The 15,823-nt window shown below is 37.3% G+C and overlaps 1 protein-coding gene across 1 annotated transcript; it reads left to right on the top strand.

Annotated features, from left to right (window-relative positions):
• The first annotated feature begins 8,644 nt into the window (after positions 1–8,644).
• LOC131001861 (formin-like protein 6) lies at positions 8,645–13,371 on the top strand. The gene is made up of 4 exons (XM_057928487.1): positions 8,645–10,302; positions 10,365–10,564; positions 11,764–12,005; positions 12,154–13,371. The coding sequence occupies exons 1-4, from the start codon at positions 8,948–8,950 to the stop codon at positions 12,931–12,933; spliced, it is 2,577 nt and encodes an 858-aa protein (XP_057784470.1). The 5' UTR covers positions 8,645–8,947; the 3' UTR covers positions 12,934–13,371.
• The last annotated feature ends 2,452 nt before the right edge of the window (positions 13,372–15,823 follow it).

Raw genomic sequence — 15,823 nt, 5'->3', positions numbered from 1 at the left:
GATTATGTGAGTTTTGTTACGTATGTCATTGTGAGCAAGTTATTATGATTTTTATTTGAGGATATTAGCACTTGAAATTTTAATTAAGTTTCTAAAGCAAGTGCAGTTTATTTTTACCGAGAAATCAAAGAATGCTGGTTAATGAAAATATTTCCAAGCATATATTTTGTTTTAAAATTATTTTTCCTATGAGAGGAATATTATAATTGAGTGAGTGCACTAATATTAGTGCTATAATTATTTTATGTGGTCACATGAATAATTATGTATTGGTATTTTATTAATGAGTACATTTCCATAGTTATTGTGATTTATTTTTAATCACCCTTCTCACACTATTACTTTAATTTCCCTACCATGTGACTAAATACCACAATTTGCCAAGTGTAGAGATTATTGAGAGAGTGTAGAGATTAGAGAGAGAGTGTAGAGATTAGAGAGATCAAGGCATTAATTGCCAATATTTCCTTAAGATTACAAAATCCTCTTTAAAGATCACAAGATCATTTACAATCTTGCAAAATCCTCTCTCACTCCTCACTCATCATTTTCGACCAACACCTCTCTCCCTCTTTCTCTCACTTTCCTCCATTTTCCTCCACTGAAGAGACCTTCGAAGCTTCCAAAAAAAAAAAAAAAAATTACAAAACACCTCAATCCACTCTAAAATCTTCCATAAACACATCCTAGCTACTTATATTCAAGAGAATCATTGAAGAAAGGCTTCCAAGCTAGAGTGAGAAAATATGAGTTTTGGTGAGAAACTTGGGTAAGTGATTCTTATTTTATAGATCTAGATTGTATGATGTTATATGTGAGTATATGATCATGATTGAGCAAGAAAATCACCCAACTTATTTCTATGAAATTTTCGAAAATTAGGGGCTTGAAACCCTACGAAATTTGTTGTTTGTTTTCTTGAATTGGCTTGAGTTATATGATGATTGATGATTATTGAGTTAATATATATGAATATCTTGATGATTAGCCATGAGATATAGATTTTTCTATTAGGTTAGTTTACCTAAAATTGGGATGTTGAGATCCTATGAATCAATTGATGTATTGATGATGGATTTGAGTTTATGAGATGATCTAGATGATTAATGATGGATGAGATTGAAGTTTGAGGTTGAGAAATGAAAAATGAAAAGTGTTAGTTTGAGGAAGAAGATGACATACATATGTATCTATATGTGATCTTGTTTTATGATGTTGATTTGTGCTAATTGGTAACCTAGGATGTTAGAACTATGATTTGATCAATAGGTTATACATGATTAGTGATATTTTCAAAAGAGTTTAGTTTAATAAAAATTAGGACTTTTTGCCTATGTGTTATTTAAGTTATTTTGGCTTAAGATATATGTATTTGAGCATGATATTAGTGTATAATTATGTTTGAGTAAGTCTTTTGTTGGCTAAGAATTTTTTTTGACTTAGTTTAGTTTGTATGAGTTTTTGAGTTTTCATATTTTGAGAAGTCAATGATTGATAAAATGAGGTCTAATTGCTTTATGACCATTATGTGAAAGTTTGTCATGTTTTATTAAGAGTTTTATGATGATACATGAAGTTTCATTAGAGTTTAGTACATGATAAAAGGGAATCTATATGTGTATAATGAGTTATATGATGAATGAGATCATGTTTGAATAATTGAGTAATTTTGTGCATGAAAATGAAAAGAGAATTTTAATGATGCGTTCATTGAAACGTTTTACTAGAGAATTGAGGTTATGATGTAAGAAGAGAGTCAAGATTTGAGTATGATGAGCATTATAATGTGCCTAAATGTTTGTGAGTGTTATATGTGTTTAAAATGAGCTTTGATGAGTTTCCTTGAAGGAATGTTGAGTTGAGTATTTTAAGAGTTTGAGATGAGATTTTGGTGAATTTCGTAGGCCTACTGACCTACTGTGATCGACGGTTTTTCAATGTCAAAAAGCTTTGAAAATTTTATACCAAGTCTCGACATGAGTCTTGAGAACATCGGTAAAATTTCAAGTCATTTGGACTTCGTTTACTATTTTTATAAAATACAAAACCGAAACTGCACATTACTACCGAGAGTTTCAGAGAGCAGGGGAAAGAGTCATTCATTTCAGTAGCTTCCTGTGTGATCTAGCTTTCCAAAATTTTATGGTATTAACCTTATTGTGTTAGCTAGATATCCACAAAATTTGAGCTCAGTTTGACAACATTTACTATTTTTCAAAAATCCAAGTTTTCGATTGCTCAAAACTGCCGAATATGGTAGACTGTAGTAAAACAGTCATATCTCCTACAATACTTGGAGTTTTTGACTCTATTTTTTTTTTTTATATGAAAATAGACTCGAAGACCTTTCTTTTGGTATGAGTCTCGAGTCCAGGAGGCGTCGGAGTAAGAACAGGTTAGATTTTGAAGTTGAGTCAGTGTAAAAACAGAGCATGTTTTGATAATGTTTGATTGTGTTTTCTTATGTGCCTTATGTGATTGTGTTGTCTATGTGTTGAATGAGATTAGACGAGCCTTATATGAGAGATAAATCGAGACTTAGTACCATGATTTTCTTGAAACCTATCCTTGAACTTAAGGATTTGAGATGAGTGGAGAGTTTATATAAAGTTGAGTAAAGAGATAGAATATGAGATAGAGCATGAGTTAAGGCTTTATGAGTATGGATTTTAAAATGATTAAAATGTTTTAAATCAATTCCTTTTTAATGGAGTTTAAAATGCTTATTTAAGTCATTTATAAATGAATAATGAGAAATGCGTAAAGAAGTTCGTAAATGAATCGCGGCATGAGATTTTCAATTTCCCTAGTAACTAAGGAGATATTATGAAGGAACAAGCAATGAACGAGACGCTCACCACCGAGTCACTACAACAATCAGAGAAGTAAAAAGTTCACGCACAAACAAGATATGTACACCACCTCAAGATGGAGGTAAAGAAAAAGGAAATGGAAGGAAAGCACTAGAACTAAACTTAAGGTATAACCCAAACCCAAGGCTAGTAGGCTCAAGTTAAGAGAGTGAATGCTTTGGCTAAAGTGCCAGAAGCTACAGCAAGAATAAAGTTGGAACGCCACCACAATAGAAATTTAGGAACCCCCATTAAATAATCATTTGAAAATGAGAAAATGAGTTTACATGGCAGAAGGAGTGCCATTAATCTTTAAGTGAAAGTTACCAAGATGATGAGAAAAGTTTGATATTAGAATTCCCTAGTCAAATCTGAGAAGGTGACTTAGGACGAAGGAAACAATTAAGGTAGTTCACCACTTTACTAAGATGAAGTGGGTGAAAGAATGTTGTTAGGTCCTGAACTGGTCCAACAGATGATTGAGAAAGTCGACCACATCAAGCAAAGAATCAAAGAAACTCAAGATAGACAAAAGTCTTACGCCGATAAACGCCGATCGGAATTAGAATTTAATGTTGGGGATCGAGTTTTCCTCAAAGTCTCTCCCTCAAAGGGAGTTATACGTTTCGAAAAGAGGGGCAAGTTACGACCCCGTTATATAGGACCTTTTGAGATCCTAGACAAGTTAGGCCTTTGTAGTCTATAAGTTGGCTCTGCCACCAAGCATTGTGGATGTATACAATATGTATTGCATCTCGCAATTAAGAAAGCATGTCATTAAGCAAGGTAAAGTAGTCCTAGCCAGGACCAAAGGGATTAAGAGAAATCAGTCCAGATACTTGATCGCAAGGTTCAAGTTTTACGAGGCAATAATATTGTTCTCGTCATGTAGTGGAACCATCACAGGATGGAAAAGGCCACAAAAGAGATGAATGAAACGAATGACTAGTATCACAAGCTAGAATACCAAATATGCAATTCCGAGGACGGAATTTTTTTTAAGGAGGGAGGGATGTAATACCCCGTTTCCCCGAGCTAAATTTATAATTTTTTTTAAACTTAGATTTAAGATGATTCACGCCGGAATGAGAAAAATAATTTACTTTAATTCCAACAAAAGTGATTTACAAAATTATTTGTAAATTTAGTTATTTAAATTCTTATGCATTACATATTTATTTAATTGAGCATCGATCATTTACACGAACTATTTTATTTAGCGAACACTGAAGAATTATTACAGTTCGATAAACCAACACAGATATTTTATTAGTCAAATCACCTACACCCTATATCATCCATCAGCCACCTACCCACCTACCCACCTACCATACATGCATTACACCTCATTCATCACTAAGTAATTTCAATCATGCTTTCCAGCAGCAACATCCAACCAAAGTTGTCTTTCCTTCATCCACGCAAATTCATTTTCATGAGGGAAAACTCAAATCCAAAATGAAACAAGAACATCCGTCTAACCCATTCTCCTTTCCAACAAGCAAGTAGGATCAAATACTCACTGAAATTTCTCAGCCAGAGATAAAGCTCCAGTTCATTTCAGTCCAGAAACAAACAGACACCACCATCTCATTCAAGGTTTCAACTTTGAACTCACTTTGATATTTCATTTTACAGTATGATTTAAGCACACATTTCGCCTTATCTGTGCAAACTTCACCAAGCAAAAATCACAGGCATACACCCATTCATTGAGTCTCCCAAAAAAATGAACTTTACTATGAAAATAGATATGTATACATAATCTGTGCATATACATCAATGAAAGCATGATTTGTTTTAAAAATGAAAAGAAGAGTAGAAAAAAAAAAAAAAAAGTCTTGAAGCTTTAACTTTCTCTGTTCGAACTTGTTGTGTTGAGTCGGGAGGTGGACGGAGGCACGGCACGGCAGCGGCGCTGCTGTCGCCCGGCCACGGTGAGAGAGAGGGAGCTAGGGCTCGGGCGCCGCTCTTCGCGGTGGGATGTCGGGCCTGTTTCAGCCGAGAGGAAAGAGGGACGAGCAGATCTTGGAGAGTCGAGGGTGATGTTCTGGTAAAGAGAGAGAGAGGGATGAGGAGACGGCGATGGCAGCTTGCTTCATCTGCTGCTGTCGGCCGGAGATCTGAGGGAAGGCGGCGAGGCAAGGGCTTGTCGCCGCTCTGAGCCGGGTTTGGGTAGAAATGAAGGCGGCGACCTTCATCGACTGGAGGCGCGTTCGCCGAAGACCGATAGAGAGGAAGGTGGAGCCTGTCGCTGTTGCTCCGGCAAGCTTCGGCGGCGGCGGAAAATTCGAGGGAGAGGGATGGCGGCGGCGGCCGGCGCTGCTGCCGTCCGCCGGAGAAGAGAAGAAGGTGAGGGAGGGGGAAGGCTGCTGCACAGCAGCAGCTGCGTGTGTGCGTGTGTTTGTGTTAGTGTGTGTGTGCGTGTGATTTGGGGGAGGCGAGGGGTGACCAGCCGGCGGCCTTTCGCCGGAGACGGAGCCGCCGCGGCAGAACTTATGGCTGAGAGAGAGGGGCGAATCGAGAGAGAGAGAGTTGAGAATGAAAAGAGGGGGGGCGTCTGTGAAGAAGAATGGTTTTGGGGCCTTTGGGCTTGAGTGTTGGGCTGGGTTTTAATTAGTGTTGGGCTGGGTTTTAATTAGGTTTGGGCCGAATCAGTTGGGTTTTTATTTTATTAAACAGTTGGGCCTTTATTTTATTTATCAGTTGGGCTGATTAGTTTAATTCAGCTGGGCCTTATTTTAAATCCTAATTGGGTCAGTTTTATTTTAAAACTTTGGGCTGTCTTGATTAATTAAATTAATTGGGCTTCTCTGTTTTAATTAATTGAACTATTAATTAGTTTAATTAATTATTTTCAAAAACTAGTTTTCATAATAATATTAAATTATTATTATGTGCATATTTTAAGTAAATTACTTATTATATGTTAAGCAAGACATGAAATTGCATTATATTTTGCAATAAGAGAATTTATGATTTAATTTGTTTTATAATTCCAATTATTAAAGAAAGATGAGTAAGAATATTGTTGGTGTTCTTAACTCAAGAGAAATGTTTTCAATTATTTATTCATTAAATTTTGAAAACCCGGCTAAGTGAATCATAGAATATTAAGCACTTCACCATGAATTAAGATTAGCTTCACGAGACCTATTAAGAATAGAATTTCTTGTAGGCTTTGTGACCAGGGGGATTAGCGCTGCTTTCCCAAGACAGGTTTATAAGTGATTATGATCTTCAGGCTTTGCCTAACCAGGTGGGCATTACTTTTACTATACGTATATAGAGATCCCCTGCGTGTCGTAGGCCTCTTATACGAATATATGCATGAGATGATTTTAACTGTTAATTTCAGTTTATTATTATGCCCAAATGATAAATGACTCTTATGAAATGAAAATGAAATGTTCATGAAATGAAATGAAATGTTTATGAAATGATTGACTGCCAAAAATGTTTATGTTTTTATATGTATCCTATCTGTGTTGGTTCGCCAACTTTAAAGGAAATCCAATTGGGATCCTATGCTAGACAAAGGTCGCTAGCTAGGGTTAACGTGTACACTCATGGAGACCGCGAGTCGCTTGCGACCGGTCTTGGCGTCCGTGGTAAGGAGGCCTCCTTCCCGGCGCGTGACAGAAAGGAACAGATATGGATCATATGAAGGAAAATGATCGGCCGATCGACTTTATGAAAATGAAAGAAATATTTTAGTAAGCGCAGGTCATTTAAGAAAACCCCTGTGTGTTACTGTTATGGCAGTTCAATTTATATATGTATGCATGTTGTATTTTCGGCTATGCCCACTGAGTATTTTTATACTCAGCCCTGCATGTATTTCTAAATGTGCAGGTTGAGCAGTTGATGGAATGGAATGATGTTGAGCGGGTGTTCCTGTGACATTTCAAGAAATGTAACCTTGAGTATACATCTTCATATGTATATCTCACACGTTTTCCGCTGCAAAACACTTGATTAGGATAGCTCTATGATATGAAGTTGTGATACGTGTTATTGGGTAACCACCTTAATCAGTTCTCAATTATGTGTATGTTTTATAAGTATCCAAATAATCATATATGATCCTAGCATTTTATCTATGAGTGACATTTCCATATACTTTAATGTTAAGTAATTGTCCATTTCCATTTCTTATTGTTCACCCCAAGTCATAACCCCGGTTAACCCGTCATTGGGATAGTGGGCTGTGACACCTTGTCCCGGAGCATATCGTCAGAATTTGCTGCGCGCCTCCACCCAAATACTCTCCCACAACCGCACCTCTTGGGCCACTCGGGTCCAGTGCCCTTGAATCTGATGAACTTTGAGGTTGGCGCCGATGAGGGGGTTGACACGGGCGACGATCCTCTTCCAGTACTCGTACCCCTTTTGATTTGTCCCACGGATGGCGTCGTTTGTCTCCTCCATCCAAATTTGGACGATGATGTCCGTCTCCTCAGTGGTGTAGGTATGACGGATAGTCTTTCCTCCGTCATCCTCCGCCCCCTCCTCCTCCGCCACCGACGCCTGCCTGTCATGTCGGATCTTGTGGGCGACTTCTTTCCTCCGACTGCCTTTCTTCTGTTTGGCGGCACTATGGGCCGAAGGCATCTCCTCGCCGGCCTGAGGAGCAGCATAGATCGGGGCACCAATTTAGATCATAGTAATTTGGGTTGTTTGGATCCATGGGGTGTAGAGAGAGGAAGAAATGAAGAAGATGAAGAAGAAGAAGTGAGGGTGTAGGGAAAAAATGAGGAAGAAGAAGAATAAATAGAAGAAAAAAAAGAAAAAAAAATTTTTTTTGAACGGTCAAAAACACGCAAAACGAGTAGTCAACAGTCAAAATCGATTTTTTTTTTAAATAGGCGCGTGCATCGCACGCGCCTTACATTATTGAGAAATTGGGCTACACGATAGAACATGTAGCCCTCGTGTAATCCGAGTGTGCAATGCTTACACGATAGACCTTTTATACGATAGGGCTATCGTGTAAGGTCTATAGTGTAAGCGTTGTGGATGCTCTAATTCAATCAAATTGAATATTTGTATTCAAATTTGAATATTTATCGAATATACCTATTGAATAGAATATGAATTATTTGATTAGCTTAGAACCGCAGTAACAAGACATGATTTATAGTGGAGGATTCGACTTCAATTTAAAATTTTAGTTCTACAAGTTGTAAAGTCTTACTTTTGAACACCAAATTTTTTCCATTATGTATGTATATTATGTTTCTTTGCATTATTTCTTTTTTTTTTAATTGCCAATTATGTATGTCATAATTCTTATATATATATATATATATATATATTTGAATATTTAATTACATATCTATGAGTATCGAATCAAATATAATAATTTTATATTTATATTTGAATATTAATTAAATCAAATTAAATATTTATATTTGAATTCAAATTAAGTAATTGAAAATATGGATATCAAAATTTTGAATAAAATATGGAATCAAGTAAAAATATTTAATATGTTTAGGATCCTAATCATTAGTGCAACAATAATAATAGATCGATGTGAAAATGAATGAAAAAGTAGGAGAATATTTAAATTATATGAAAAGAAAGTAGAAAATGAAATGTGATAAAAACGGCATCAACAAGGAAAAAAGTGTCGGCCTCGGCAAGCACGAAAAGCATAAAAATTGCGAGAACATAAAAACAATAAATTTTAGACAAAAGAGAGAGAGAGCAACGTGGTCCTTTAGCCCAAGCACTACGCACTCATCATCCTCTATTTATTTCCAAAAGCACGAAAAAAGGATCATTCCATCCATACCCCATGTGACTTTCGCATAAATCAATCAATTTTATTTCATTTTTCTAATACCACATATATAATTCTCTTACTCAAACAACATTATTCTACTTCCTTAAATTCAGTACTTCCTAAAATCGTAAAAACACTCGGAATATTTATTTATACGGAAAGGAAAAGCGCGGCTACTGCTGACGAAATAGCATCTAGATCTTGCACCACTCCGAAGCTTCTCCTTTACAGCCACTCTCTCTCTCTCTCAAGTTAGGAACATGAATAAGGTGGGAGGAAAGAACATAAGAGAGCTAAGAACACGATGAGACCTAATTATATCATTACCATTTTCTTGATCCTATCATTTATTGCAGACTCCAAATTCATAGGTGAAGAGAAAAACAACAGGAGGATTCTTCACCAACCACTCTTTCCATACACTTCATCTCCGCCTCCTCCCGAATCACTGCCGCCGCCTCCGGTTGTGCCTTCAACTCCAGACCAAAACCAGCCATTCTTCCACGAGCTTCCAAATGGACCCCCGGTGGATCAGGGGCAGCAAACGCCACCATCGCCGCCCGGCAGCAGCAGCAGCACCGCCGTGGCAACTCCGGCTGCCCCCCGTCCCACCAATTCAATCAAGAAACTCGGCATCGCAGTCTCATCTGCGATGCTGTCGCTGGCAGTGGTGTCGGCAGTGGCATTCCTTCTGTACAAGCGCCGCATCAAGCATCGCGACGACTCGCAGAAGCTCGTAGCTGGGAATTCACAAAGGATGAATGAGGAAGCAAGAATGCCGCCCTCCAATTTCCTCTACATTGGCACGGTGGAGCCGTCCGCCACCAGTATAGCGAGCGAGGCAAACGACGCCTCCGCCTCGCCCTACCGGAAACTCAACTCGGGCAAACGATCTAGTCGTTATCGCCCAAGTCCGGACCTGCAGCCACTGCCGCCGTTGACGAAGCCGCCGCTGCCACCCCCTCCGAGCATCAATTCGCCACCACCGATGTCGTCCTCCGACGACGAGAGCCACGACACCAACTTCTACACTCCACAAGGGTCATCCATGAGCAACGAGTCGCCTAGCTCACGCCACAGCTACTTGGCTAACAGCATTCGAGTTCCTCACTCCAAGAGAACTTCACCTAAATCTCGCCTATCAGCATCATCTCCGGATACAAAGCCGGTCATAATCCCCTCGATTAAGCAGTCACTGCCCCCGACTCCTCCACCACCGCCGCCAAATTCCTCATTGCAGCCCTACAAATCACTATCATATACTCCCAAAAGGACCAAATTCCTACAACCCCCACCACCACCAGATATGGCACGGCTCCAATCAATTAGCGACGATGATCAACAGACAACTGGGATCCAAGCTCCACCCCCACCACCGCCGCCTCCTCCTCTGATGTCATCAATCCCAAGAAAATTTGGAGATGTACAGCAATATACATCTCCACCATTTTCCAATAAAGTGATAAAGCCACAGTCAAAGAGTCCTACTAGCCCCAGATCAAACCAGAGTCCTACTAAAGGTGTCAGTTCAACAGTGAAAGTGGATGTAGAGGACAAGAATGGATCCAAACCAAAACTCAAGCCTCTGCATTGGGATAAAGTACGAGCTACCTCGGACAGAGTCACAGTTTGGGACCAGTTGAACTCCAGCTCCTTCCAGTAAGTGGAAATATGTTCTCTTTGTAGGTGTAGAACCGATGCTTATGGATCATGTACTGCAGGTTGAATGAGGATGCCATGGAGTCGCTTTTCGGATTCAATTCTGCGAATTCAGTTCCAAAAGACACAACTACAAAGTCAGCTCTACCAGGCACGGAGCAGGAGATCAGAGTGTTGGATCCAAAGAAATCCCAGAACATCGCTATCCTATTACGCGCATTGAATGTCACTAAAGAAGAGGTTGCTGAAGCACTTCTAGATGGTATGCTACACTTTTTCGCCTTTCTCAAGTTATACAAGTGGATTCAATAAAACAATTAGTAGGGGAACCGAATAAACTATACCTATATATGGTTGTCCCAATAAGAAGTGATATGGTTAGGTGAGAAATAAAACTTCATAAGTTTATAGCAAAGGAAGACAGAATTGGGAGAATATTTTAATCTGAAAGAGAGCATTCTCAATTTCAAATTGAATGTATATCCAGTCATAACAGAGTGATATTAGCAAGCCCCTCATTATTGCCAAGTATCATTCTTAGTGAATAACATGCATGACTAGTGACTCTTTCTATCAAGCAATTTGTAGCTACACTTGTTCATTCACTCTTAGTCGACCTCATAGAACCTTCATCATCATTCAATAGAAATAAAAAGGGTCCATCCATATTTTATATATGACACCTGATGCTTTACAGAGAACTAGTAATACACTCTAACCCTTTTTCCTCGACCTTTTCCTAACATATGATGTGGTTAGAGCAATAGAACTATACTGATATAGCCAGATAACTAAAATCCAATACGTTTGAGTATTTATGCTCCGCTGTTAACATTATGACACTAAAATTGATGTCCAATAGGAGAAACTGAATTAAATGGGAGATCAGCTTGGGGAGAAAGGTTCATAACGTCGCTCGCTCCCTCTGAATATAATTTGGGAGACCATATGGCATTAAAGACGAACTAGAACAAACTCTTCGATATATAACAAGTATGCATCTTTCTTGGAGTCGAAGTTCAACCCTAGTAAAGATTTAAGCAACTAAAATGGCATACTGAAAAATTGTTATACTCCCTCCGTCCACGAAATGAGTACTCATATTTCCTTTTTCGTCCGTCCACGAAATGAGTACCCATTTCCCTTTTTGGCAAGTGTACCCCACACATCTCTTTAATTAATACACTCAAAAAGTGGACCCTTAAACTATTCACACTACACTCCATACATTTTTTAAAACCCGTGCCGTCCACAAATGGGTACTCATTTCGTGGACGGAGGGAGTATTATATTTGGGACGGGCGTGTATTTGTAGTAGAATAGTAAGCACACAGCGTAGCTAAAGAGCATTTGACTGCATAGTGAATGATACGACTACCAAATTCCTGCTAGATGGAAACTCAATCATGGAAACTTTAGATTCATCATTATACACCAGTAAATGCTATTTTGGTGCTGCAGGAAATCCAGAGGGATTGGGTCCTGAGCTCTTGGAGACTTTGGTGAAGATGGCACCAACCAAGGAGGAAGAGATAAAACTTAAAGACTACAAGGGTGAAAGCTCGAAATTGGGTTCAGCAGAGCGATTCCTCAAGGCAATTCTTGATATTCCATTCGCCTTCAGAAGAGTGGAGGCCATGCTTTATAGAGCCAACTTCCACACAGAAGTAGCGTACTTGAGAAAGTCTTTTCAAACACTAGAGGTAAGAGAATACTCCATTTGGCTATTGCAATAAAAAGTTCTTAAATAAGTAAAATCGATCAACTATGCATTTACAGTAGTCATTAAGCTAGAAATTTTAAACTGAATATGTACAATAGAAGTAAAAACTTCCTACATTCACTATGCAGGAAGCAAGTGAAGAATTGAAGAATAGCCGCATGTTCCTAAAGCTGCTTGAAGCTGTTCTACGGACAGGGAACCGCATGAACGATGGCACAAACCGTGGTGATGCGAGAGCCTTCAAATTGGACACATTGCTAAAACTAGTAGACGTAAAAGGAACAGATGGTAGGACAACCTTACTTCACTTTGTTGTCCAAGAGATAGTCAGGTCAGAAGGCACAAATTCATATCCAGTGAGTGAAACTAAAATGAATGTCAAGTCTAAGGAAGAGGAGTTCAAGAAGCAAGGATTGCAAATCGTGTCCGGGCTAAGTCAAGAGATCGGCAGTGTCAAAAAAGCAGCAGGAATGGACTCTGACGTACTGAGCAGCTACGTCTCTAAGCTTGAAATGGGACTCCAAAAGGTCAGATTGGTGATGCAATACGAGAGGCAAAGCACTCAAGGAAATTTCTTCAATTCCATGAAAGAGTTTCTTAAAGAGGCTACTGAGGAAATCACAAGAATCAAGGCTGAAGAAAGGAAGGCCTTGTCGCTGGTGAAAGAGGTAACAGAGTATTTTCATGGAAATGCTGCGAAAGAGGAGGCTCATCCTTTCAGGATATTCATGATTGTGCGAGATTTTCTCTCTATACTGGATAACGTGTGCAAGGATGTCGGGAGGATGCATGATAGAGCAACAGTGGGAGCAGGGAGATCATTCAGGATCCCGGCAACTGCATCGTTACCAGTGCTCAATAGATACCACATGCGTCCAGACACAAGTCCGGGGGAAGACAGCATGTAACTTAGCATCTGTGAATTGAGCCATGGAATAAAGAAGTGCCACACTTGATCACAGGATGCTTATGAAATAGCAAAATGACAAAGTAAAACAGAGTGTCGGAACAAGCATCATCATGTACAGCAAGCTCCCACATGCCACACTCCAACTAGCTTGGTAGACCATGAAAATGCAAAGGCTACAGGCGGAAAGAACTCAAACAAGCAGCTGGGGATGTGGAATTTTTGAACGATATCTAGCAAGTACGCCAAAACGATAGTAAACAGTGACAGCTTTATGAATTAGTTTACTTTTTCTTCTAAACAATAGGGCTTCAGATGAAGAGTCTTCTTTCACTTATATACACATATATTGATCTGGAAAACAGATGCATGGCAGGCATAACAGGAGGCGACCAGTCAGCTTATTCTCAATAAAAAGTTCATTCTTTCTTCGTATAAACCACTCCAAACATTCATTTCCATGCAAATTTACCATTTCAATCTATCAGAAGCAAAAGCACGAAAACAGTAAGACTAATGTAATTTGTATAGAAGCCAAAGAAGTATGACCTTAAGGTGTATGATAAAATGCCACAGTTGGAATTGCAGAAAAGCACCGCAAATTCGATCCAGACTGGTGAGTGGCAGCAAATGATGACTGAATCAACGTGGATGTGTGGCTGCACGTGGAAAGGGTTAAAAAATGGAGATCTCAAACAAGATTTGGCGCTAATCCACTTCCACAAATCCTGTTATTGACATTGGATGCAATCATAACAATGCATATCTTAATTGAACGTCTCTGTTGCAGGGGCCTTGCACTTGCACAATCCATTGTATTATGCAAATCATTGAGCCAACAGATAAAAGATTATTGCAATCAATGCCCTTTGCATAATCGTCCTTTAAAAAAAATGATCAATAATAATTTTAAATTTTCTGATGATCTGAACCAAATATTTAGAAGTTCATTTTAGAGGATTAATAAAGTGACGAAACAATCAAGTTTAAGCAATAAAGTGTCGTTAGAGTGTGGGGAGAGCATACCTATAAAAAGCTTGTTTGCTACGGCTCATGATAGTAGACAGTACAATACATGCGTATGGTAATCACATGAATAATTGTTATGGACCTACAAAATTTTTATATATAAAAGGGTAATTATCACCTTAACTCAAATTATTATTGTATTATCAGTTATATAATATAAAATATTAAAAAAAAAATTAATTCTTGAACTACTGTTTTATATTAATTGTACTTCTCGTCAATTCTTTTACTCTAAAAGTTGATGTCTCACCGAATTATCAATGTGTATTTATATATATATATTATATTGATATGAATGTCATGTCACTTAAAAAATAAAATCTAAATAAAAAAATTGAAATATTGAAAAAGACCTAATGTCATCTCCCCCTTAATGTGAAAAGAATGAATGAGAAATAATGAAATTATCTTGGGTAGTAAATGAGGAAAAAGGAAGGAGGTATCTAAAGGGAGAATTTTTTATTATCCCTCATTTTCTCATGATAATTTTATCAATCAAAGAGAACACACCCTTGTGATAGCGATATTTTGTTGTGAAATTGTGAATAAGTTAATAAAGTGAGGGTAAAAAAATAAAAACTTTATGATAAGGCAATTTCTAAAAATGAAAAATGCACACTCTTGTGAGACGTTCTAAGATAGCAAAAAAAAATTCTAATTTTTTAAAAATCGTTATTCAACACTATATAATGTTTTATTCATCACTATATTCTGACTTATTCATTAGTTTCACATCTTACGAAAAATAGCAATATCACTATATATATAGGGAGTTGTTCAAGTAAAACCACTAAATAAAATAAGAACGGAGAACCATTTTCTGCCCTTTCACCATTTATATCTACGTTCGATGCATGATCTTGCTGGATGAATGCAGGACCTGAGCTCGAATCCTAAAGGCGACAGAATTATTATTTTTCTAGAGTATAGTAAATTTAATAGCAAATGCATTAACTTTTACAGCAGATGCAGTAATTTTAATGGTTCGCGTATTCCTACGAAAATTGTAGTTCTCACTAGAATCACATACATACATACATACATGGCCACATTACATAATTTCTTTTAAATAATAGTATGTAATAATATATTTTTGTCTAAAATGATCACATGTGTTCTATAAGTATAAATAAAATATTCAGTACACATAAATAAAATTATTAAAATATTTATATTGATAAAATTTATGATGATACATGGACTTATGAGTATTTATTTATTCTTTCTTGAACATTTAGTTAGTATATTTATGGCTCAATTACACAATGCTATGGTTGACAAAGAACACGAAACTTCAAAATATGAGTATGATGAGTTAAAGGAATTTTCACAGTGGATTATGAGATAATAATGATTATACATCTATCGATCTATTTGAGGATACATTGCTTAAATTATTTGAAAATTCAATCAGAAACATCGTTTCTAGTATTTACCCATTTTACTCCAACAACATTCATAATAATTTTTATTTCAAAAAAGGAGCAATAATTGCTTTAACTCATATACTGTACAATCTTAAATTTTTACTCATATATATTAAACTGCGATTTTATTAAAAAAAAGGAAAAGAAAAAACCTAAAAACCCTTGAAAGCACTTACTCATATATATTATTAATAAATAAATTTTAAATATAAAAGTTATTTTATTTAATATATTTAAAAAAATTAATATTTTCCGTGCATCACACATTTGTAAAACTAGTACCTATATAAAATGTTTACTTTCGTACCGTGTATGTGTACTGTGCAAAACCAAGATCCAACCCTTCTAATCTATTGTACTCGTGAAATGAAATAATGCTCTTTCAAAGCTCTTTTCGACTTTTCAAAAATAAAAACATATATCAATTGACAAATG

Source organism: Salvia miltiorrhiza, chromosome 8 (assembly GCF_028751815.1).
Source record: "Salvia miltiorrhiza cultivar Shanhuang (shh) chromosome 8, IMPLAD_Smil_shh, whole genome shotgun sequence".
Taxonomy (NCBI): domain Eukaryota; kingdom Viridiplantae; phylum Streptophyta; class Magnoliopsida; order Lamiales; family Lamiaceae; genus Salvia; species Salvia miltiorrhiza.
Note: the sequence above shows the minus strand (reverse complement) of the source record. Positions and strands in the feature narration are given on the sequence as shown.